This window comes from Aquarana catesbeiana, linkage group LG02, assembly GCF_042186555.1.
Source record: "Aquarana catesbeiana isolate 2022-GZ linkage group LG02, ASM4218655v1, whole genome shotgun sequence".
In the NCBI taxonomy this organism is placed as follows: Eukaryota; Metazoa; Chordata; class Amphibia; order Anura; family Ranidae; genus Aquarana; species Aquarana catesbeiana.
Window position 1 is genome coordinate 38,825,024 of NC_133325.1, and position 23,194 is coordinate 38,848,217.

Sequence of the window (23,194 nt, forward strand, 5' to 3'; positions counted from 1 at the left end):
TAATCAAGGTAGATATGACAGGACCTGAGAGCCCACGACTCTTCAGAACGTGGGTCTCAATAGCCAAACCGTCAAATTTATCGTTTGTAAGGCAGGATGGAACACTGGACCTTGAGATAACAGGTCTGGGCGTTCCGGTAGTGTCCACGGGGAACCTACCGTCATCCTTACTCTTTCTGCATACCAAGTCCTTCTGGGCCAAGCGGGGGCCACCAGAAGTACCGACTTCCTTTCTTGCCTGATCCTGCGAAGGAGTCGTGGTAGTAGCAGAATAGGCGGGAATGCGTAAATCAGTGAGAACCGATGCCACGGAATCACCAACGCATCCGTCCCGCATGCAAGAGGATCATTTGTCCTTGCCACAAATCTGTCTGTCTATCTTTTTGTTGAATCGGGATGCAAAGAGATCTACATCTGGAACCCCCCATCTTTGGCATATGGCCCAAAAGACGTCGGGATGCAGAGACCATTCCCCTGGAAGTAACTGCTGGCGACTTAGATAGTCCGCCTGCCAATTCTCTATTCCCGGGATGAAAACTGCCGATATGCATGGCACATGCATCTCTGCCCAGACTAAGATCTGGTTCACCTCTTTTTGAGCAGCTCGGCTCCGGGTGCCTCCCTGATGATTGACATAAGCCACTGCTGTGGCATTGTCGGACTGGATCCTGACCGGACAACCCTGTAGCCTGATAGTCCAGGCCTTTAGAGCTAGATGTATCGCCCGGATCTCCAGAATGTTGATGGGTAAGGTCCTCTCTGTCTTGGACCATACCCCTTGGACCGCAGCCTGTTCCAGAACTGCTCCCCAACCTGACAGACTGGCATCTGTTGTTACCACCGTCCAGGTAACCAGTAGAAAGGATTTCCCCTTCTGCAGGTTTTCGGGTATGAGCCACCAATTGAGGCTCTGACGCACCGCATGCGACAGGTGCATCGGAAAGTCTAATGCCTGAACCTTCTTGTTCCAGGTCGACAGAATACTGTGTTGCAGCATTCTTGAGTGAAACTGAGCATAGGGAACTGCTTCGAATGAAGACACCATCTTCCCTAGTAGCCTCATACAAAGGCGGACTGAGGGACCCTTCTTGGTCCTTACTGTCAGAATCAGCTCTCTCAAAGCAGCGATCTTTGCCTGGGGTAGAAATATTTCTCCTGGCTTGTATCTATAATCAGACCTAAATACTCCAGTCTTCTTACTGGTTTTAGGAAAGACTTTTCTAAGTTTAGGATCCAACCCAGGTGTTCTAGATACCTGACCGTGGTCCTCAAGTTTCCATTCAAAGAGGCTACGGACCGGTCTATCAAGAGCAGGTCGTCTAGGTATGCTATGACAGCTATACCCTGAGCCCTTAATCTGGCCAGAGGAGGAGCCAAGATCTTTGTGAACACTCGAGGTGCAGTGGCTATCCCGAAAGGCAGAGCCACAAACTGGAAATGGCGCCCTCCTACCTCGAAGCGCAGAAACTTCTGATGAGCAGGAAAAATGGGCACATGCAGATATGCATCTCTGATGTCTATTGATGCCAGAAATTCTCCTCCCTGCAGGGTGGGAACTACTGTTCGAATTGATTCCATGCGGAAGGATTGAATCCTTAGGAATCGGTTCAGATCCCTTAAGTCCAAAATGGGCCTGACATCCCCATTTGGCTTTTGGACCGTAAAAAGGTTGGAATAGAAGCCCAATCCCTGGTCCTTTGCGGGAACTATCATAATGACCTCCTGCGACAAAAGTCGCTCTAACGCTAGAAGGAGCGACTGCTTCTTCTCTGGGTCTCTGGGAACATTTGATCTGAGGAACCGAGGAGAAGGGAATTCCTGAAACTCCAGCTTGTACCCTAAGGTTACCGTGGAGATTACCCATCTGTCCTGGAAGTCCTCGTGCCAGAGCTATGAGAACTGTCGCAGTCTTCCCCCCACTCGAGTGAGCGGGGGTGCCCCCTCATGCAGAGGTCTTAGTGTTTTGCCTAGTAGGCTTCTTTCCCCAGGACTTCTTTTGTCCCTGGGGTTGACTCTTGTCTCTGGACCCCGATGGAGGCGGCCGTCGAGACTGCCTGGAGGCAGAAGCCCCCGGCGCTAGGGAAAGAGTCCGTTTGAAAGAGGGACGCTTACTCTTCTTCTTGACAGGTAAGAGAGTGCTTTTCCCACAAGAGATTCTCTTGATATAGTTATCCAAGTCCTCTCCAAACAACCTTGCACCACGAAATGGAAACCCAGCCAGTAGCTTCTTACATGGTGCTTCGGCTGACCAATTTTTCAACCATAGGATTCTACGTATATGCACCAACCCCAGTGAAAGACGGGAGGTTTGCACGATAGAATCTCTAATGGCGTCAACCACAAAGCATAAGGCCGCTGGAAGGTTAGCAAACCCCTGGGCCTGCTGTTCAGGTAATACTTTGATGACCTGCTTAACATGGACTCTTAAGTATTGACAGACTCCAATCGCTGCTACTGTAGGTTGGGCCACTGATCCTAAGGAGAAAACATCCTTCAATAGGGATTCCATCCTTTTATCTACAGGATCCCTGAGCATCTGAGCATTGTCTACAGGACAAGTCAGGCTATTATTTACGGAGGAAATGGCGGCATCAATAGCCGGTATTCCCCACATTTTAATAAACTTTTCTTCCATCGGATAAAGTGTTGAAAACTTTCTCGGCGGAAAAAAACGTTTGTCTGGGTGATCCCACTCAGAATAAATAAGCTTTTCAAGTAAAGTATGAACAGGAAAAGCATGTGCTGCTTGGAAAGGTTTCAGTGACCCCAAAGCAGAAGAGGATTCTTTAGCAGTTTCAGGTATGGGCAACTTAAATGTGGAGCAGACCAATCCAGTGAGGATCTGCACTAAGACTTTCTCCTCTTGGGAAGTCGCAGAGGGTCCCTCTCCACCTGATTCCTCCGAAGAGGAATCATCCGTCCCATCCTGATCCTCTGAAAGGGATTCATCTCCTTTATCCCAGAGCTCCTCTGTCTGAGGGTCTTGGGGAACAGAGGAAAGCCTAGTGCGTTTTCTTCCACTGAGTGAAGACGTAATCACGGCCATTAATCTTTCCTCTAGACCATTAATGGTTGAGGAAAAAACCTCTTGTGTAATATATACAGGGGCTGAAGTGCCAGAGGCAGGTGTAGCCCCTGACCCCGATGGCTCTCCCCGGCTAGCCGTCCCTGGCCCATCTTTAGGGGGGGAGGATGCAGCCGACAGGGGGCCCTCAGAACCTGAACGACATCCCCTAGTGTCTCTGGTTCCTGGGGTGCTTGAACCTCCTCTACCCATAGTGCAAAGCAACAAGGTGTGAGGTATACAAATGAACACTGCCCGCTGAGCGATGTAGTCTGGCTAAAAGCCTTGCTACCCAATGCTCAGTCTGGTGTTACTTCAGTAAATGCTGCCTAGGAGAATGCCTGTGTCCCACCTTACATGCGACCGTCAGCTCTGTGTCTCTCAGAAGGCTGAGTGCACCTGTACAGAGTGCCTTTAATAGCCTGCAGCTGGCCTGAGTGGGAGTCTAAGCACTCTGTGCTGACGTCCCGCCCCCTCCTCTACCGCCCCCCCCCCCTCGAGTTTTGAAAAAAAACGAGTGCTTCCCGCACTGCCGACTCTCCTGTCATGCTTCTGGAGAAAGGCTGGGGATGGGGGGGGGGGGGGAGGCTGGTAACAAGATCTGCCTGAACGGCTATCTTCAGAGATGGTGGCCATTAGGCCGCAGAGCCCGGGTGGTATAACCACTTTCTAGACCCCTGTGGCCCCTCTCTAGCCTGGGGGGGGGGGGGGGACATTCAAACATGAGAAATCCCCCCTTCCACCTTACCTGTTTGCAGCCTGCTTGAGACGCTGGGACATAATCAGCGATTAAAACACCTGAGACAGACAGTCAGCATGTGCAGGTTTGTGCTCTTGGCAGCCCCACAATAGGTCACAATAGGCATAGCATGCATTTACCTTAAAGGAGAAAAGCCACTAGAACTCAAAAATTCTGTGGAATCTCCTCTTACCTTATCCGGCTGCAGGGTGCTGTTTACACAGACCCAATCTTCACCTCTCACGGTGGGCTCCGTTTGAAAAAACCGTCATAGACTGGGGCCCCCTACGAATAGGGGGATCCAACAGTTCTGGGACCGTAAAGCACCTCGCCAGAAATTAGGAAGTTTAAAGCCATTTTCTGATCTGCGGGGTCCAGCTCTCTAAAAAGAGAAGCGTTACGGGTAAAACCTCGTTTCTTCGGACACGAGGCCCGGGTACCATTCAATTCGGCCATGAAAAGACACTTTGAATGGATCCGGTTCGCCTGGCTTGCCCCAGTATAGGATCTTAGGATATTCCCTTTGGAGCTCAGCACAGGACATCTTTACACGTCCATCACCTAAGACACTGGCGTAAAAACTGAGGTATCCCTGCAAGGGGGAGGGATTATATAGGGGGTTGAACTTCCTGATAGGGTGTGCCAGTGTCCAATCACCAGTGATACCTATATAACCCATCAGTAATTACTGTGGCTCTGTGTCCCGTGATGTTCGAGAAAGAAAAAAAAAAAATGGTATCGGTGCATCCCTAGTGTAGACCCTTGATATTTCACTAACCCAATCCCACGACTGTTAGAAAAAAAAAAAGATTAAAAAAAAATAATAATAAAAAAAAAAACATTATGGCTGGGTTCACACCTCCGACTGATGCGGCTCACAGCAGGGGGTCCAGTTCGTCCCTGTTCTCCATTTCAGGGAGGAATCAGGGCCAAATTTTTGCCCGAATTCGGCCCTAAGCACTCTTCTGCAAGCTGCTCCGCAGCCGCAAAACAGAGATATGTGAACCGGCTCCATAGAGAGCCGGTCACAATCTCCCGACCTGCGAATTGGATGTGGAGAAATCCACATCCAATTCGCATAGGTGCGAACACAGCCTTAGGGCTCATTCTGATAGGTATTTTGGTTGCATGAATGAGTGGTTTGCTCATAAGGCTAAAGCCGCCCGTTAAGCTTGGTTCACTGTTCTTGTCAGCTAGGCTGTATGTGGCCCCCCGTGATTTCTAACAGCAGACCTGTCCTGTGGTCACAGTTTACTTCCAATGGAGTTTTTAGGACTACATCCTGATCAATGCACCTAATACTGTCACGTGATGAAGATCAACACGGAGGAACTTCCAACTCTTCCTAGTAAAATGCCTATTACCTCCTTAATCCAGCCCTGTACACAACGATCAGCCCATCAAATGTTACGTCCCTGTAATCAGATCTGGATGTACAAAAAAAAATAAAAAATAAATTGTGAGCCTATTTGTATGATAGTTACTTCCAGATGGAGTCGCGGTCGGTGGGATATCTGGACATGTTCTTGAGAAGCTCCGCCAGGGCCATGTTAATGCATTCTTTAGTTGACACATTGGTGCAGCACAGCAGTTCATGCAAGGCCTCTCGAATGTCACGGGAAGAGTCCTACAAGAAAAAAAAAGGAAAGCATGGCGGATCGGTCAGAGATTTTATTTTTACCCCTTTTTTACACATATACCATTTACTTATATTTTTTCTTTCCCGATTTGCATTAAATATTTCTAAAAAAATATTCCACATGCCCACACACTGCCAAGGGTGCGTCCCAAAAGTTATCCCCCCCCCCCACCCCCGTTTCAATGGTTTCCATTATTTAATGCCATTTCCAAACTTAATTGTTATATCAACAGTTCAATGATCACACCAATGTTCTGTGAGCTGTACTGTAGATGTGAACATCATTTCAGGTGTTGCCCAAGATCTCAAACTTTTTGCCAAGGGTTCCTCCAAAGTAGGGCTGGGAGATTTTCTAAAAAAAAAAAAAAAATCTGCGATTTTCTTAAAAAGAACTCGATTCACGATTCGAATCGAGTTTTTTTTTTTGGACAGCAAAATTTTTTCTCAGTTTAGGCCGATATGTATTCTTTTACATATTTTTGGTGAAAAAAGAAAAAAAAAAAAAAAAAAAAAAAAGCGCAATAAGCAGCATTGTCATCCTAGGACATGAAGTATGCCAGGACTACAGAACATCCCCCTCTCTTCTCCATAACACAGGTGGGAGGTGTTTTGTCCTTGCACTCCTTATGATAAAATGTTTACACGAATGATTACACTACAGAGTGCACAGGGCAGTGCCGGATTTATAGCAGGATTAATGCAGAATTCCAGGCATGTTACCCTCCCGGATTGCTCCCTTGCAGTAATGTGAGCACAGCCTGTGTAATGATACACCACCCTGATGGGCACATACACTATATTACCAAAAGTATTGAGACTCCTACCTTTACTCGCACATGAACTTTAATGTCACTCCAGTCTTAGTCCGTAGAGTTCAGTATTGAGTTGGCCCACCCTTTCCAGCTATAACAGCTTCAACTCCTCTGGGAAGACTGTCCACAAGGTTTATGAGAGTGTCTATGGGAATGTTTGACCATTCTTCCAGAAGCACATTTGTGAGGTCAGGCACTGATGTTGGACGAGAAGGCCAAGCTCGCAGTCTCCGCTCTAATTCATCCCAAAGGTGTTCTATCGGGTTCAGGTCAGGACTCTGTGCAGGCCAGTCTAGTTCCTCCACCCCAAACTCGCTCATCCATGTCTTTATGGACCTTGCTTTGTGCACTGGTGCGCAGTCATGTTGGAACAGGAAGGGGCCATCCCCAAACTGTTCTCACAAAGTTGGGAGCATGAAATTGTCCAAAATGTCTTGGTATGCTGACGCCTTAAGACTTCCCTTCACTGGAACTAAGAGGCCAAACCCAACCCCTGAAAAACAACCCCACACCATAATTCCCCCTCCAATGATTTGGGGAAGTTCCACTTTAAGTCTCCCTCCCCTCCCATATTTGGCATATTATTTTTTGGGGGGTGGGTACCTACCTATGACAGGTACCAGCTCCCATCTCTGCTAGTATCCAAGTGGAATTTCTCATCTACCTCCCCACAGTCTTCCTGGAGACATCACAAGTTCCAGAAGACTGCAGGCCCATTCACGGGCAACCGGCTGCCCACAGTTAGGATGCCAGCGCTGGGAACTCAAAGGCTAGTGAAGAGTTAGCCCGGGTGAGGACGGGGCTGGAACCCTGGACAGGTAAATGTCCATTTATTAAGAGTCAGTAGCTACAGTATTTGTAGCTGCTGACGTTTAATTTTTTTGGTGTCCAGACTGAACCTCTTCTTTAAGCTGGTGTTCCACTTTAACGGTATTTGTGCATATATCAAACAGTTATAACAAACGCTTTCAATGGTTTCTTTAACAGACCGAGGGGGTACAAATTAGTAGGGTTCAAATAAACATTAGGTTCCAGTATGACAGACCAGCCTGAACGAGCATGTTGGGCGTTGTACTTCTTCATTGTTTGGATTATTGCTGTCAACCACCTGCCCCAATCTCTTACCTCCAGTACGGCCAGGATTGTGTCCAGCTGGTCCTCCCGCAGGGTAATGTTGTCAGAGATCTTACGCATGGTGTGGATGGACTGCAGTCTTACTTCTTCTATCTCATCGTTGAACATGTCCACCAGGAAGTCCAAACATTTCTCTGCGAATGGTGGGGAGGAACGAGCCAGCAGACACAAGGACTCCACCGCAGCGATCCTCACCTCTGCAGAGACAGCACAGGACAGATTGTTTATAAGAGACTCGAATGCTGACTGAGCAATTGCATCTGACTATTGTACTGCGATTCTGTTACTTAAAGCTGATCTCCATGTTTCCTGTCACTTTAAATGGTTTGTTTGGTGCAAACAAAACTTTTTCCCTCACCAATTGCTGCACTGGCTCAAAGTGCTGTATGAACTGTACAGCTTCAGCTACCTGCAGTATACAGTGGTGGGTTGTGGCTGTGAGACTGAGACTTCCCATCTCACACCCAAAACAGTGTCAGCCTGAGTGGCGCTCAGCCATTCAGAGGCAACTTTGTATTCTGTGAATGAATACAAAGCATCCTCTGATTCGCTTAGGCGGAAAGATGGGTTGACATCACAATCTCCACCTCAGGCAATCAGAGGAAGCTTTGCATTCATTCACGGAATACAAAGCTGCCTCTGAATGGCTGAGCAACACTTAGACCGTTTTGTTCTGGGTGTGAGATGGGCAGTCTCGGTCTCGCAGCCAAAACTCGTCACTGTGTACTGTATGTTGCTGAAGCTAGATACAGTGCTAAGAACCAGTGCAGTACTCTGTGAAGGAAAAAGTCACTTTGTACTAGCTTAGTCCAAACAAACTAGTATCAGAATTCAAGGTATAGGTTTGCATTTGCTCTTGCAGTGCTATGCCACACAACATTACAGCAGCCATGAAGTTCCATTCACAAAACAAAATTTCTAGTGCACCAAAGTGTACCTAAAGAACAAAAATGTAATATAATGAAGTTTGTTTGTTGATACTTTTTGTGGGAATTTAGCTGATTTTAATGGAGATATTTAATTGATTTATTTTTAATTTGAATGCACAATTAATTTATTAGGGGTGTGGGGGAGCATGCACATATACACCTCATAAGAAGGGTGGCGCATCATATGTATGTGTGAATAGGCTGTACACACATTCATTTCATTTGTAAGAACACAACTTTGTTTGCAGCCACTGGTCTAGATAATGTATTTGATTATTAGGGTATTTATACATTGTTGAAGTGGTAAGCGCGGGTTTGTCACGTTCATTTAACCTGGTGATCCTAAATGTAAACACACTTCGGTCCGAGGGAGACAACACACAGTCACCATATTGTATCTATGGAGGGGCGGTGTTGTCATCCTAATGCCCGGTACACGCGATCCGATTATCGGACGAATGATCGTCCGTTTTTTTTTGCATGCTAATCTCACGTGGAATCTGATGAGTTTACTAAAGTCACGAAAATTCCCGTACAACAGCAGTCGGAGTTATGTCATGTGTTGTAATGCATTTGTATTGCATTTTCGAACGATAGGTGTACTGATTAAACGAAAATTGTACGATCTGGCATTGTACGAAAAAAATTTCCGTGCATGTCCGATAGAATAATATCGGATGAACTGTCCTGATCGGCTCTCGAAAGCTCTGTACTAACGTTCCAATTATCGTACAATCGATTTGAATGCGGGAATTTTTCGCACGATTTTCGGATCGTGTGTACGGGGCATTAGACAGGTCTATAAAACACTCCACTCACTCCATTAAATGGGTGGGATACTGTAGTCTTCAGGAGACAGTCAAGAAAATTATATGTCCTATAAAATCAGCCACTCAACCAGGGCTCAGTAGAACCCTATGGCTCTTCCAGAATTTGCAAGGGATTCCCTGAATGATGGCTGACCGATCTCCCATCTGATAGTGTCTGCATTTTTCTAGGTTCAACACCACTTGGCAGAGCTAGTGGCATGACACCAATTTTTCTTCTTCTTTTTTTTTTTTTTAAGCCGTCTGTAAGGGTGGCATTCTGACCACCAATGTAAAGGGCATTCTCCCCCCCCCCCCATTCCTTCTCCTCTCTCTCCCCCCTCCCCCTCCTCCCTGTATCCTATCTCTGATCCTTCAGGTATTCGCAATAGGAGACCCACAAAGAGTTGTGTAGTCCTGATTTAATGGCGTGCTTTGTTCTCAGTATATGATAAATGCATTGTAACTTATGATGTTGCATTCAGGGTAAATGTCTACTATTGAAACGTTCCTTCTGCATTGCTTTGTCATGTAATTTAAATAATTGTCACTATGATGATGTCTTTATTGTTGTTCGTTGTTTAATAAAAATAAATAAATAAATAAATGAATGAATAAAAAAAGGGAAGGGCGTTCTTACCACTAACCCCCTAATTAATTCCTTTTAACACGAGTTAAAAGGACCTAAAAATTATTTTAATGGTTTCCTCTGGGGTGGAAATCTTGAGAAAGGCTTCTATAAATAAATGGAATAACTACGGGGACCTCTCTGAGCATAAAGACTACAGACGTGTGATGACATCCACAGTGAAACTGGGCAGTAATGGGCACAGACTGCATTGCTGGATCACCCATCTCCACCCTGGAAGAGGTGGTGGCAAGGAAATGGGATAATGGATTTAGGTAGGTTAAAAATAAATAAATAAATAAATAAATAATAAAAATTAAAAAGGGCTTTTAAAGTTTTATTTAGAAAAATAAATTGGTGAATTGGTCAGAAGCAGGGTTTGCCCAGAGATGGGCTTGAAGGTAAAATTAAATCACTGTGCTGATTAAAAAACACACACACACACAAACCACTGAAACAAGACTTGTCTACAGCAGCCAATGAAATGTGATGTTTTATTCTCCCTGTGCTGCTTAGGAAACAAGACGCTAATCCCTAATTTGTTGACAGAAGTACAACTGAACTTTCTATAATCTAGTCTCCATACCGTACATCTCGTCCTCCAGACCATGAACGAACGCTCCGCAGGCTCCCGACTCGATCAGGTTCACAGCTTCTGTGTCCAGCTCTTCTCTGGGTGCGTCGTCTCCCCACTTCCTACCACTGGAGAACTCCCCGGAGCTGTACAACTCCTTGGCCCGCTCGTGTGCGGTTCTCTTCCTCTGTGTGACAAAAAAAATATGCAATAAAACAGTTACCTGGTAATTCAATTTCCAAGAATCTTACAGCACAGGAGTTTGTGGCTCTGCCCATCTAAGAACAGGACAGACAAAATTAGGTTCAAGCTCAGTCTCCATTGCCTCTGTACCATTAACCCTTTTTAGCCATCAGGAGCTTGTCTTTTAAATGTTAAATTGGATTCCTAGTCATTTGATCACTGTGATTGGCTGCCACAGTGATCCCAAGATCAGCAACTCACCCCACCAGCTCTTGATCGTAAACAGTCCCTGTGCTGGGAGTATTGAGTGAGCACCCCCCCCCCTCCACTATAAAACAAGACTTTGACTTATAGTAGTTAAATGCTTTGGACTATTCCCCCCTTTTCTGTCCATCCCTTTCTTTTTTTTTTTTTTTTTTTTTTTACGCTTTTTGTCCTTTGATCTTTTATAATGGATGCTGCTGACACAAATATCAAATGCTCCAGATGACGCCAGAGTGACAAAACGTAGGGCGGAGTCAGCATACGTCCTTGCATCACTTCCGGTTACAGATGTTAGTGTCAGCAACACATGCTTTTACTGTTTTAATCAAATGCGAGTACCTCCCACATCTTTTACGCAATAGTTTGAAACCGTATCACACTATTGGGTTCCCTCTCTCTTTTATGGCATTTGGTATATGATGGAAGTTCTTTTTAATCATCGAGGACGGGACAAGCTCTAGAGTGCTACGCAGTGGCATATACTGTGAATATCTTAGACCCTAGGAGAAGGAGAAATTTCTGGTGAGTGCAGCCATAATAGGAGCACAAATAAGGCACGCATGGTGTGATCACCTATTGGAAAGTGAACTAGATCAAGCGTTGTTTTTTTCATTGGCACAAGAGCACTTTATTGATCTTAATCATCGAACCACATTATATTTTTGGACTATTATCAACTCATTGGGTTGTATTGTCACTTTGGTTTTGGCATCATTACATCACATTTTAGGATATTAATTTTGTTTCATCGCATATTTTTAAACAATAATTTTATATATTTTTTTGGGGGGGGGGGGGGGGGGGGTCATTGAATTGCACATATATTTTGGATTAATATTGATCTATTGCATATTAGAGTCACATTGATTTTGCTATATTTATTTATCATCACATATGTTCATTTTTATACAAATATTTTATTAACACGTTCACGGTTTATTTATATGAAGATTATCTATATTGCAAACAGCAGCATACAAATATTTAGGAGCACTATCACACACCTTAAGTTTTAAATTGGAATCACCTGACAACCAGGTGCACATTAGAATAGAACAGCGCCACATCTACTTTCTTTTCTTCTTTTTCATTTTTAAGGGGGCAATTGTAACGTGAAAACATTGATTTGTAATATGCTCTCTTCCCAGGACCTCCTGCTCTCTAGCTCCCTTGTTACACCCTCCCATGCTCGCCTTCAGGACTTCTCCAGAGCTTCTCCCATCCTCTGAATTCCCTGCCCTGGTATATCCGATCAGCCCCTACACCTGTCCACCTTTAGGAGATCCCTGAAAACTCACTTATTCAGGGAAGCCTATCCCACACCCACCTAACAACTGTCCCCGAGCCACCTCCCATCAAATCATTCCCCGCATCTATTACCTTTTGTACCACCACCCCCTCCCTTTAGAATGTAAGCTCTACGAGCACCTCCTGTCCCTTCTGTATTGAACTGTAATTGTGCTGTCCCCCCTCTAAATTGTAAAGCGCTGCGTAAACTGTTGGCGCTATATAAATCATGTAAATATGTGTCACCGGCGCAAAAGAAAAAAACCTTTAAATCAATCAATCAGTGTATTTGTCAGAATTGCTGCATTCAGAAAAAAACCCTTTCTTTAAGAAATAATTGATAAATATGAATGCGCTATTTCTATCTTTACACCACTTGCAATATAAATTTCTTTCCCTAATATTATGTGATGAAAAAATATAAAACATAAGTAAATGTATCATACGATAATATCTCCTAAAAATTCAAATAGACATCTTCTGTATACAAATAAAGAGCATAAATCAAAATAAGTGTATGTAAACCAATATCCTTCTGTTGTGTATAGATCACACATGAAACCTGTAAAGCCGTATGCAGATTACCCCTCCTGTGCATATACACAATATTAAAGTCCCATAGACCATAAAAATCCAAAAAAGAATCCTCTTTCAAATGCTGTGACTGTATTCTTATCGTGCTCTTGTGTATTCTTCTCATTTATATGTGACTTTGTGACACATCACCACCTTACAGATTGGCCACTCACCAGATATTGTTAAATGACGTGCCTTTGGTTCATTCATAGGATAACCACTCCACCTTCAAAAGCTGCTCCACCTTAAATGCGCTCCACCTTATTATCACTTCCCATCAGCTATGTTTTAGTTTTCCTCATGTAGGATATATAGATAAACCATCATAGCGCAATATGTTTAAAACATTTATTGAGTAAAAAACCAAAAACAGATATCACACTCACATTTGAAAGTGCCTTCAAGCCGGCACTGAGCGAATCCAGCAGAGAATGACAAGTATTAAGCAGTTCCGTGGTCCGTATATGGCCTCCACGTTCGGCTTGCGCCTCACCCCTCACTCTCGTATGTGTTTCCGCCCGCTGCCCGGACGTTTCCGATCACCTGTTCCGAGAGAATTCCCAGCAGCCTCTACGCGTTTCGCATCATCATATGCGTCATCAGGAAGCTGCTTAATACTTGTCATTATCTGCTGGATTCGCTCACTGCTGGCTTGAAGGCACTTTTAAATGTGAGTGTGATATCTGTTTTTGGTTTTTTACTCAATAAATGTTTTAAACATATTGCGCTATGATGGTTTATCTATATATCCTACATGAGGAAAACTAAAACATAGCTATATAAATCGTGTATAATAATAATAATAATAAATAATAATAATAATGTGATCTCTAGCAGTCTCACCTAATGCGTTCTTCAGTCTTTGATTATATCTTGCAAAGCATGTTCCCAATCTCCAACATCTGCTTTAGCAGGTCTGCAGTCTCTGACCATCTCTTACAGCATCCCCATAGTTTGACTTTATGTAGCATTACATTGCATGCGCTCCCTTGGCAAGGTCAGGTGTTGCACTTGAGGTTTCCTTATATCAACTAAGTTGTCCATTGCCTTAAGGATTTGTGTATGTGGGAATTGCTTTCACCAGAAATGCTTTTATAAATAAAAAAAAATCGTTGAGAATGCAAAGACAGCTTGAAGCAGCTTAGAACAAGGTCAGAAGCACCTTTGTGGGAACTCAAAAGGATCTATGAGCAAGCTTCACAATCCCCCTGAGGAAGATACATCATCCCTCATCTCCCACATCTCTGCCTGTTATAGAGTGGTGCGCTGTAAGCACCCATAAAATGTGAGTACCTTGGATGATGTTTTTTAATAAAAAAGCGTTTTAAACAATAAAGCACTATCCAGCCTTATCTTTCACATATGTACTGAGGGCAACAACAATGAAAAGCCCAGGATCCTGCAGAGTCCATATAGTACAGAACCCAGAGGTGGTTCAACTGCGCAAATAGATCAAACTTAAGTGAGCAGTCATACGCCCTGCGGTGAGCAGAACCACATGGGGGGGGGGGGGGGGGAGGTGGTTGCACCAATTGGGTGTCATTACTTTTTGGATGAGCTGGCCACTCAGCTGTCGGCTAATTGCCAGCTCCCATCTCTCTCCACAGTTACTCAGCTGTTGATGATCCTGCTCGTCAGTTCTGCCTACTTAAGCCGTCCAGTCCAGAGGAGCTTTCGCCTTGGTCAACATCACAAGAAACATCTCCTGCGTTCCTTTTTAAAGGCTGGCTTTGCTGACATCCCTTCTAGCTCCAGATCCTGCTTGCTGTTCCACTACTTTGATCCCTGACTTCTGGCTTGGCTGACTATCCGTTCCGGTTACTGAACTTTGGCTATGTTTTGAATACATTTGTTCTTTTTACTTTTATTATTAAACAAGTGTGATTTAACTGTACTTCTGTCTCAGTCTGGTTTCATGGTTTCTGACATTGGATAAGTTTGGATTCATATATCTTCTACTTTTTTACTATATATATGGAAGAAAGCATAATGTAAAACATCTGTACTTTTTGATTAAGTAAACAAGTCATTTATAGGTTGCATTACTACATTAGTGACTATTTCTATGAATTAGCAAAGTCCAGAAGTAGCAGAGATAGAAAAATATCACCACTCTGAAAGAGGTCTGTGAGGAACAAACATTTTCTCCATGCTGGAAATAACAGGTGCAGGCAATGCTGGTAATTGAGAGGTAAACAAGAAATCCTGGACAGCCGCACTCAAAAGTAATCTTCGATCTTTATTGAAGTATAATCATAAAAAGAAATGCCACAGCATCACAACGCAGGAAAGCTAACGCGTTTCACACTGTAGTCAGTGCTTAATCATAGCTCAATCCAGCCATCTGCTTGTACGGCATGTACCAAGCTGGTTGGGCTCTGAAGATTGCAGAGGTGATGTTAACATCACATACACCATCACATCAGCCCCACCGCTAATTCGGAGGTTTGTAGAACCTGGAAGGAGAATACATAAGCGGTTGTTGCTATCGTGAACAGACCTCCCAGTGAGGACGGAGCATCAGCACGTTTTTGGGTGAGCTTGTTCCAGGGACGTTGCTCCCGATTTTCCTCATCCTCTGTTGTACCACTGCCACCACCGCTGAGTGGATGTATCCTCACTTCCATACATTAGGCTGCAGTTCACCAATTAGCCTTCCTTATCTCTGTTCTCTTGTCAGCCCTTTCCACATGTTAGTTGAACTAATCCTTCACCTCCCACCAGAGCTTGCAAGCACCTGAAAAGCCAGCAAACAGTCCATACAATACGGACTGATTGGTCTCCCCTTATTGCTTTCAAGGACTATTTTTGATGTGCCCATTTAACTGTCTAATCAAATCCATTTTTTTATTTTTTTTTTTAGCAAGTCCATTGGCCATCGCTGCCTTCTTTGAAGTGCCTAATTAAATGCATATGGTAGGCTGGTAGTGTGCAAGTGGGTAATGCATGTGAGCCCGGGTCCTTCTTTTATTTTGATGACGTTGTCTTCAATAGTTTTTTTACTATAGCGTGGTGAAGGTTGCCTTTTTGTGGAATTTCTATTAATAGATATCGTCTAATTTGTGATATTTACACAGCTGTGAATTTCCCTTTGGAGTTACTTTTTGCTTGGTATTCTCATATCTAAGTCCACCCTCTCCTATAGGTTTGGAGCACAATCACCAGGTGCAAGCAGGGTAATAACTTCTCCGCAGGATGTGGAAACCGTGCAAAAAAGATCCGAACAAATTAATGGGGTGGGCAACTACATGGCAGATGAGGTTTAATGTAGAAAAATGTAAAATAATGCATTTGGGTGGCAAAAATATGAATGCAATCTATACACTGGGGGGAGAACTTCTGGGGGAATCTAGGATGGAAAAGGACCAGGGGGTCCTAGTAGATGATAGGCTCAGCAATGGCATGCAATGCCAAGCTGCTGCTAACAAAGCAAACAGAATATTGGCATGCATTAAAAAGGGGATCAACTCCAGAGATAAAATGATAATTCTCCCGCTCTACAAGACTCTGGTCCGGCCGCACCTGGAGTATGCTGTCCAGTTCTGGGCACCAGTCCTCAGGAGGGATGTACTGGAAATGGAGCAAGTACAAAGAAGGGCAACAAAGCTAATAAAGGGTCTGGAGGATATTAGTTATGAGGAAAGGTTGCGAGCACTGAACTTATTCTCTCTGGAGAAGAGACGCTTGAGAGGGGATATGATTTCAATTTACAAATACCGTACTGGTGACCCCACAATAGGGATAAAACTTTTTCGCGGAAGGGAGTTTAATAAGACTCGTGGCCACTCATTAAAATTAGAAGAAAAGAGGTTTAACCTTGAACTATGTAGAGGGTTCCTAACTGTAAGAGCGGCAAGGATGTGGAATTCCCTTCCACAGGCGGTGGTCTCAGCGGGGAGCATCGATAGTTTCAAGAAACTACTAGATAAGCACCTGAACGACTGCAATATACAGGGATATACAATATAATACTGACATATAATCACACATATAGGTTGGCCTTGATGGACTTTTTTCTTTTTTGTGTATTTTTTCGACCTCACCTACTTTGTAACTATGTAAGAATTCAACTACATTGAAAATCATAAAGGACTTTATTGATGAATTAGAAGCACTTTTTTCACTTTAAAGAATAAACATTATTTTAAATTTATAACATTAGCACATCAGCACTTTAATACTAGGCATTTTTCACTTTATTGATCAATATTTTGCATTGAATTTATGAAGTATTGCACAGTAAGGAAGTTTGTTTACAGTGAATAGCGCTGCATTTTTGGTTAGATTTACATTTGTTGTAGCATGCCCGTAGTTTGACTTTATGTTGAATTACATTGTGTGCGCTCCCTTGGCAATGTCAGGGGTTGCACTTGAGGTTCCTTATATCAAGTAAGTTTACCACTGCCTTAGGGGCTTGTGTATGTGCAAATTGCTTGCATCAGAAATGCTTTTAGTGCTATACAAAATCGATGAGAATGCAAAGGCAGCTTTGGAAGCAACTTAGAACAAAGGTCAGAAGCACCTCTGTGGGAACTCAAAAGTATCTCCGAGTAAGCTGAATGTACCCAATAGCAAACTGCAGTTTACCCATCCACCAAGCCATTCTACTGATGTCATTGGTGTGTATAATTCCACTTTAATGAACAATTGAATGCTTAGTTTAAACAAGCTAAATACATTCTAGAGATTCTGCTTGCTTGCAGGAGACAACCTTTTCTACTCGGCCTATATAGCGCTTTTATAAAGAAAATGGTCAGATATTGAGCACCTTTGGTTTTGACGCACTTGGAATATATTCAAGACTTTTAAAATGAGAGTTCACTTGGGATTTATTTCAGTGGTTATCAACTTACAAGGTATAGAGGCATCCACTGTGGCCCCTGACATCAGCAAAGGGCTGCACATAATATTTAGCACATGTAATGCTACAGAGGACTGTCTGTGGATATACTGCAGGAGATGGCGGAGACTGTGCATATGCTAAAAGTGTGGTTGGAGATTGAAAACATGCTGTAGGACAAAATAAGAGACAAGGAAAAAGCTAAAAGACTGCTGGAGATCACCAATGCTGCAGTCCTTTTACAACGCAATTACACTACTGACTGCTGGGGTCTAAGGGCTTACAACAAGTATCAGAGGGCCGCATGTAGCCCTTAGGCTGCAGACTGAGCACCAGGGTTCAACTACTTGTTGACTTGTTGTTCAGCTATAGCACGGCCGGCCAGTTCTGGGAGGGCTACATATGACGTCCTCCTGTGATCGCGCCCACCTCGGATCGGTGTGCTCTGTTATCGCAGTGTCATTTGGACACAGCTGATCACAAATCAAAGTAAAGCGCTAATCAGCTGCACTTTATCATGTGATCAGCTGTGTCCAATCACAGCTGATCATGTTGAAAACACAAGCCAGTTATCGGCATGCCTTTCCTCATGCTGTGTCGATAAACGGCTTGTGAAAAAGGGACATCTAATCATGGCACCGATTATAAGTGCAGTCCCAACAGTGCCCATCAGTGCTGCCAATCAGTGCACACCAGTGCCACCTATCAGTGCTGCCAATTAGTACCCACCAGTGCCTCCTCATCAGTGTCACCTATTAGTGCTGCCAATTAGTACCCACCAGTGCCTCCTCATCAGTGTCACATATTAGTGCTGCCAATTAGTACCCACCAGTGCCTCCTCATCAGTGTCACCTATTAGTGCTGCCAATTAGTACCCTCCAGTGCCTCCTCAGTGTCACCTATTAGTGCTGCCAATTAGTACCCACCAGTGCCTCCTCAGTGTCACCTATCAGTGCTGCCAATTAGTACCCACCAGTGCCTCCTCAGTGTCACCTATCAGTGCTGCCAATTAGTACCCACCAGTGCCTCCTCATCAGTGTCACCTATCAGTGCTGCCAATTAGTACACACCAGTGCCTCCTCAGTGTCACCTATCAGTGCTGCCAATTAGTACACACCAGTGCCTCCTCATCAGTGTCACCTATTAGTGCTGCCAATTAGTACCCTCCAGTGCCTCCTCAGTGTCACCTATCAGTGCTGCCAATTAGTACCCACCAGTGCCTCCTCATCAGTGTCACCTACAAGTGCTACCAATTAGTACCCAACCGTGCCTCCTCAGTGTCACCTATCAGTTCTGCCAATTAGTACCCACCAGTGCCTCCTCATCAGTGTCACCTATTAGTGCAGCCAATTAGTACCCACCAGTGCCTCCTCATTAGTGTCACCTATCAGTGCTGTCTCATCAGTGCCACCTCATTAATGCAGTCCATTAGTGAAGGAGAAAAATGACCAGTTTACAAAATGTTATAACAAACTATGAAAAACGTTTTTTTCCCCAAACATGTCGATCTTTTTTAGTTTATTTAGCAAAAAATAAAAAAACCCAATGTTGATTAAATACCACCAAAAGAAAGCTCTATTTATGTGAAAAAAGTGATAAACATTTCATATGGGTACAGTGTTGCCTGACTGCGCAATTGTCAGTGCGACAGCGCTGAAAGCTGAAAACTGGCCCGGGCAGGAAGAGGGTAAAAGTGCCCAGTAGGCAAGTGATTAAATTAGGACATATCAGATCTCTGTCAAATGATGCCCACAAATTCCCAATTCAAGAGACAGGATACTTTACCCGCAGGTCAGACATAAGCTTCTTGTCCAAGGTCTGCTCCAGGAAATGGGGGCTGACTTGCAGCATTGATCCCTGTAGTACAGAATAAGAGGTGGTACAAGAAGTCAGTGTGTATTAACAGAGTACAGACAGTTCTTTTGTGTGCATAACACTACCATATAGCAGATCACAATTGTTAATTCCCCTCCTCTTTACAAGTCATTGTCATCTTGGATGGAGGAGGAGATCCCTGCCCTGTGACAGTGCTTGGGTCTAGCAGCCAAATCGCACACAACCAAGGCAATGATCTTGCCTGTTCCCCTTAACTTTTTTTTTGCAGCTGGATCTACAAGCTAGACTACTTCCTGTCTACATGCATGTGTTCCAGCAACTGCTGAGTTCCATGTTGGTCTGTAAACTAAAAGTGTCAATAGACAGAACCTGCGTATGTACGTTATGTGGCTATCCAGAGCCGTGTGCACTCCGTTCTGCCATACATGTACAGGAGAAGGTACAGAGAAGATATTCATTCTCTCTCTCTCTCTCTCTCTCTCTCTCTCTCTCTCATTTTATTTATTGAAATTTTGAGAAATGACAAAACAAATAAGAAGATAAATTCATGCAATATCAACAGCATGTAAAACGAGAGATCAAACAAAAGTATTGGGATTCAATGCATTACAACATGTATAGTGCTTAATGAAGCAAACATGGTATTACAGGAATATTGTTACGGAGGATCCTATGGGGTTTATAGTAATAGAAAATCAAATTGCCAGGTGGCACCTGGTCTCCGCTAAGAGTGTATTATAATACAGTATGATATCTTAGTTGGACTATAGACATTATATATTTTTTTTGGGGCAAATGACCTAGAGAATAAAATGGTGGGTTTTGCACACAAGTTTTATACACGGTATTTTTGCAGCATCTTTCGAACACAAATATTTGGGGAAAAAAAATATACTTTATTGAACTTTAGTGCACACAAACATCATTATAATACCCAATTTTTTTTGTAAAAAATATTTAAAAAAAGGCGGTGTTACGCCGAGTAAATAGATACCCAACATGTCACGCTTTAAAATGCATGCTCATGGAATGGGGCCAACCTACGGTATTTAAAAAATCTCCGTAGGGGACACTTTAAAAGCCTTGGCAGGTTATCAGTTTAGAGTTACATGGGAGGTCTGGTGCTAGAATTGCTCTCACATTTGTGGTGATACTTCACGTGTGGTGCGATCACTGTGGACTCATTGGGTGCAGGTCTATTAGACCCCAGAAAAAGAGAAAGACCTCAGATGTCTCCTCTGCCCTTAAAATCATCCGGTCACACCAAGATTAGTGTGATCAAATACTTTCACAATTTAAAAATAGCGCCGTTCCCATTCAGAGAAACTGAAAGTGACTAAATACTCGTCACTTCCAGTTTCCTTCACCATAAAGATGATCAGAGACCTTCAGGTCCTCGATCAGCTCTATATTAAGCCAACAGAACCGCCGACTTCATATTTCGACCACTCCCGCCGCCTGTTAAAGCCATCCAGCAGCTAATTAGCCGCTAGGATGGCTTTTACAAAAAAAGATGATCGCCTCAAGAAAAAACAATACCGAGATTATGCATCTAGCTGCAGTCTGTATACCACTTGAAAGCCACAAAGTATATATATGTACATTAGGAGTTCTTCAAGTGGATAACAAAAAACTCACCAGAAGCTTGCAGGCTTGAACACGTACTACCCATGACCCATCGCTGACCATGTGACAGACCTTGCCGAAAGCATCATCCACCAGGCGGATCTCCTCATTGGAGGATGGGATAGGAACAATGCTGGAGAGGGAGAAGGAAGAGTTACACCCAGGATACACAGCAGGGACAAGAAGTCTTATCTTCACATGTGATATGACAAGAATTACATGCAGAGATGGCTAATGTGTAGAGGGCTGTGCAGAAACCTGGGACAAGAATCTAGCACCCTTAACACCAAAAATAATTTTATATATTATATATATATATATATATATATATATATATATATATATATATATATATATATATATATATATATATATATACACACACACACACATACATATATATCTATATATACACACACATTATATATATATTATATTACACTATATATCACACACAGGCCACTTTTTTATTAGGTACACCTTGCTAGTCCCGGGTTGGACCCCCATTTGCCTTCATTCTTGATGCCATAGATGCAAGGTGTTGGAAACATTCCTCAGGGATTTTTCTCCATAGTGACATGATAGCATCACACAGTTGCTGCAGATTTGTCAGCTGCACATCCATGATGCCAATCTCCCGTTCCACCACATCCCAATGGTGCTCTATTGGATGAGATGTGGCGAGTGTGGAGGCCATTGGAGTACAGGGACCTCATTGTCCAGTGGTGAGATGATTGGAGCTTTGTGACATGGTGCATTATCCTGCTGGAAGGAGCCATCAGAAGATGGGACACTGTAGTCATAAAGGGATGGACATGGTCAGCAACAATACTCAGGTAGGCCGTGGTGTTTAATCGATGCTCATTTGGTACTAAGGGGCCCAAAATGTGCCAAGAAAATATCCCCCACACCATTACACCCCCACCAGCCTGAACCGGCAGGATGGATCCATGATTTCATGTTGTTTATGACAAATTCTGACCCCACCATCTGAATGTCGCAGCTGAAATCGAGACTCATCAGACCAGGCAACGTTTTTCCAGTTTTCTGTTGTCCAAATTTGGTGATCCTGTGAGAATTGTAGCCTCAGTTTCCTGTTCTTACGTAACAGGAGTGGCACCCGGTTTGGTCTTCTGCTGCTGTAGCCCATCTGCTTCAAGGTTCGATGTGTTGTGCATTTAGAGATGGTATTCTGCATACCTTGGATGTAACGAGTGATTATTTGAGTTACTGTTGCTTTTCTATCATCTCAAACCAGTCTGCCCATTCTCCTCTGACCTCAGCAAGGCATTTTCCTCCACACAACTGCCGCTGACTGGATATTCTCTCTTTTTTGGACCATTCTCTGTAAACCCAAGAGGTGGTTGTATGTGAAAATCCCAGTAGATCAGCAGTTTTTAAAATACTCAGACCAGCGTGTCTGCCACCAACAACCATGCCATGTTCAATGTCACTTAAATCCCCCTTCGTCCCCATTCTGATGCTCGGTTTGAACTTCAGCGAGTTGTCTTCACCGCATCTAGATGCCAAAATGCATTGAGTTCCTGCCGTGTGATTGGCAATTTGTGTTACCAAGCAATTGAACAGTACCTAATAAAGTGGCCGGTCAGTGTATATACTGTCTAAATCCATATGTATATACATTGCATTATTTCTTTTCAGGACAAGTTTACTTCGCTAAAAAGAAAAAAATATATATAAAATTACCTTTCTGGATAGAGCTGACTTAAAACCCAAATGAGTTCCACGGCAGCACTACGCACTTGTTCATAGTCATCAGTAAGCAGTTTACAAGCCTGTATAGGAAACACAAGGGCCATCATCTTCACCTAATATATATTAACGGGAATTCCCATTTTCCATTCTATGAAACCATCACCCATCAAACACGGTAGTCGATCTTCACTATCAAAATGTTCGGGTTTCATCTTTCATTTGCAGTTTTACAGTTTATGTTTAAAATCCATCTAGCTGTCAGTATAGATTTATATATTTCATTAAATGAGCTCAAGCATATTCAGATCCTAGTCCCAACCCACCGAAGCAATTTCACCAGGCAGTGGTCATAAGTGGCCAAGGCATTTCCTAAGCCACAGCCGCATGTGTACAAAGGGCATGTATACAGGCCACTGCCCCACCTATAACTGGCCTTCGCAGCAAGGAGCTCATGGAAGGGCGACGCATGTAAAACAAAACCAAAGAAAATTCCCAGCTCCACTCACCAGCCCCAGTAGGGGTGTTGAATATAATCGTAGCA

General features: G+C 43.6%; 1 protein-coding gene across 1 annotated transcript in view; it reads right to left on the bottom strand.

The window, feature by feature from the left end:
- INTS4 (integrator complex subunit 4) overlaps positions 1-23,194 on the bottom strand; it is a 139,625-nt gene that overhangs the window by 81,442 nt on the left and 34,989 nt on the right. The window contains exons 7-12 of the mRNA XM_073612805.1: positions 22,645-22,733; positions 20,950-21,070; positions 19,261-19,332; positions 10,338-10,512; positions 7,380-7,585; positions 5,288-5,430 (exon numbers count right to left, since the gene is read on the bottom strand). Of these exons, the coding sequence (XP_073468906.1) occupies positions 5,288-5,430; positions 7,380-7,585; positions 10,338-10,512; positions 19,261-19,332; positions 20,950-21,070; positions 22,645-22,733 (806 nt within the window). The remainder of the gene's footprint in view (positions 1-5,287; positions 5,431-7,379; positions 7,586-10,337; positions 10,513-19,260; positions 19,333-20,949; positions 21,071-22,644; positions 22,734-23,194) is intronic.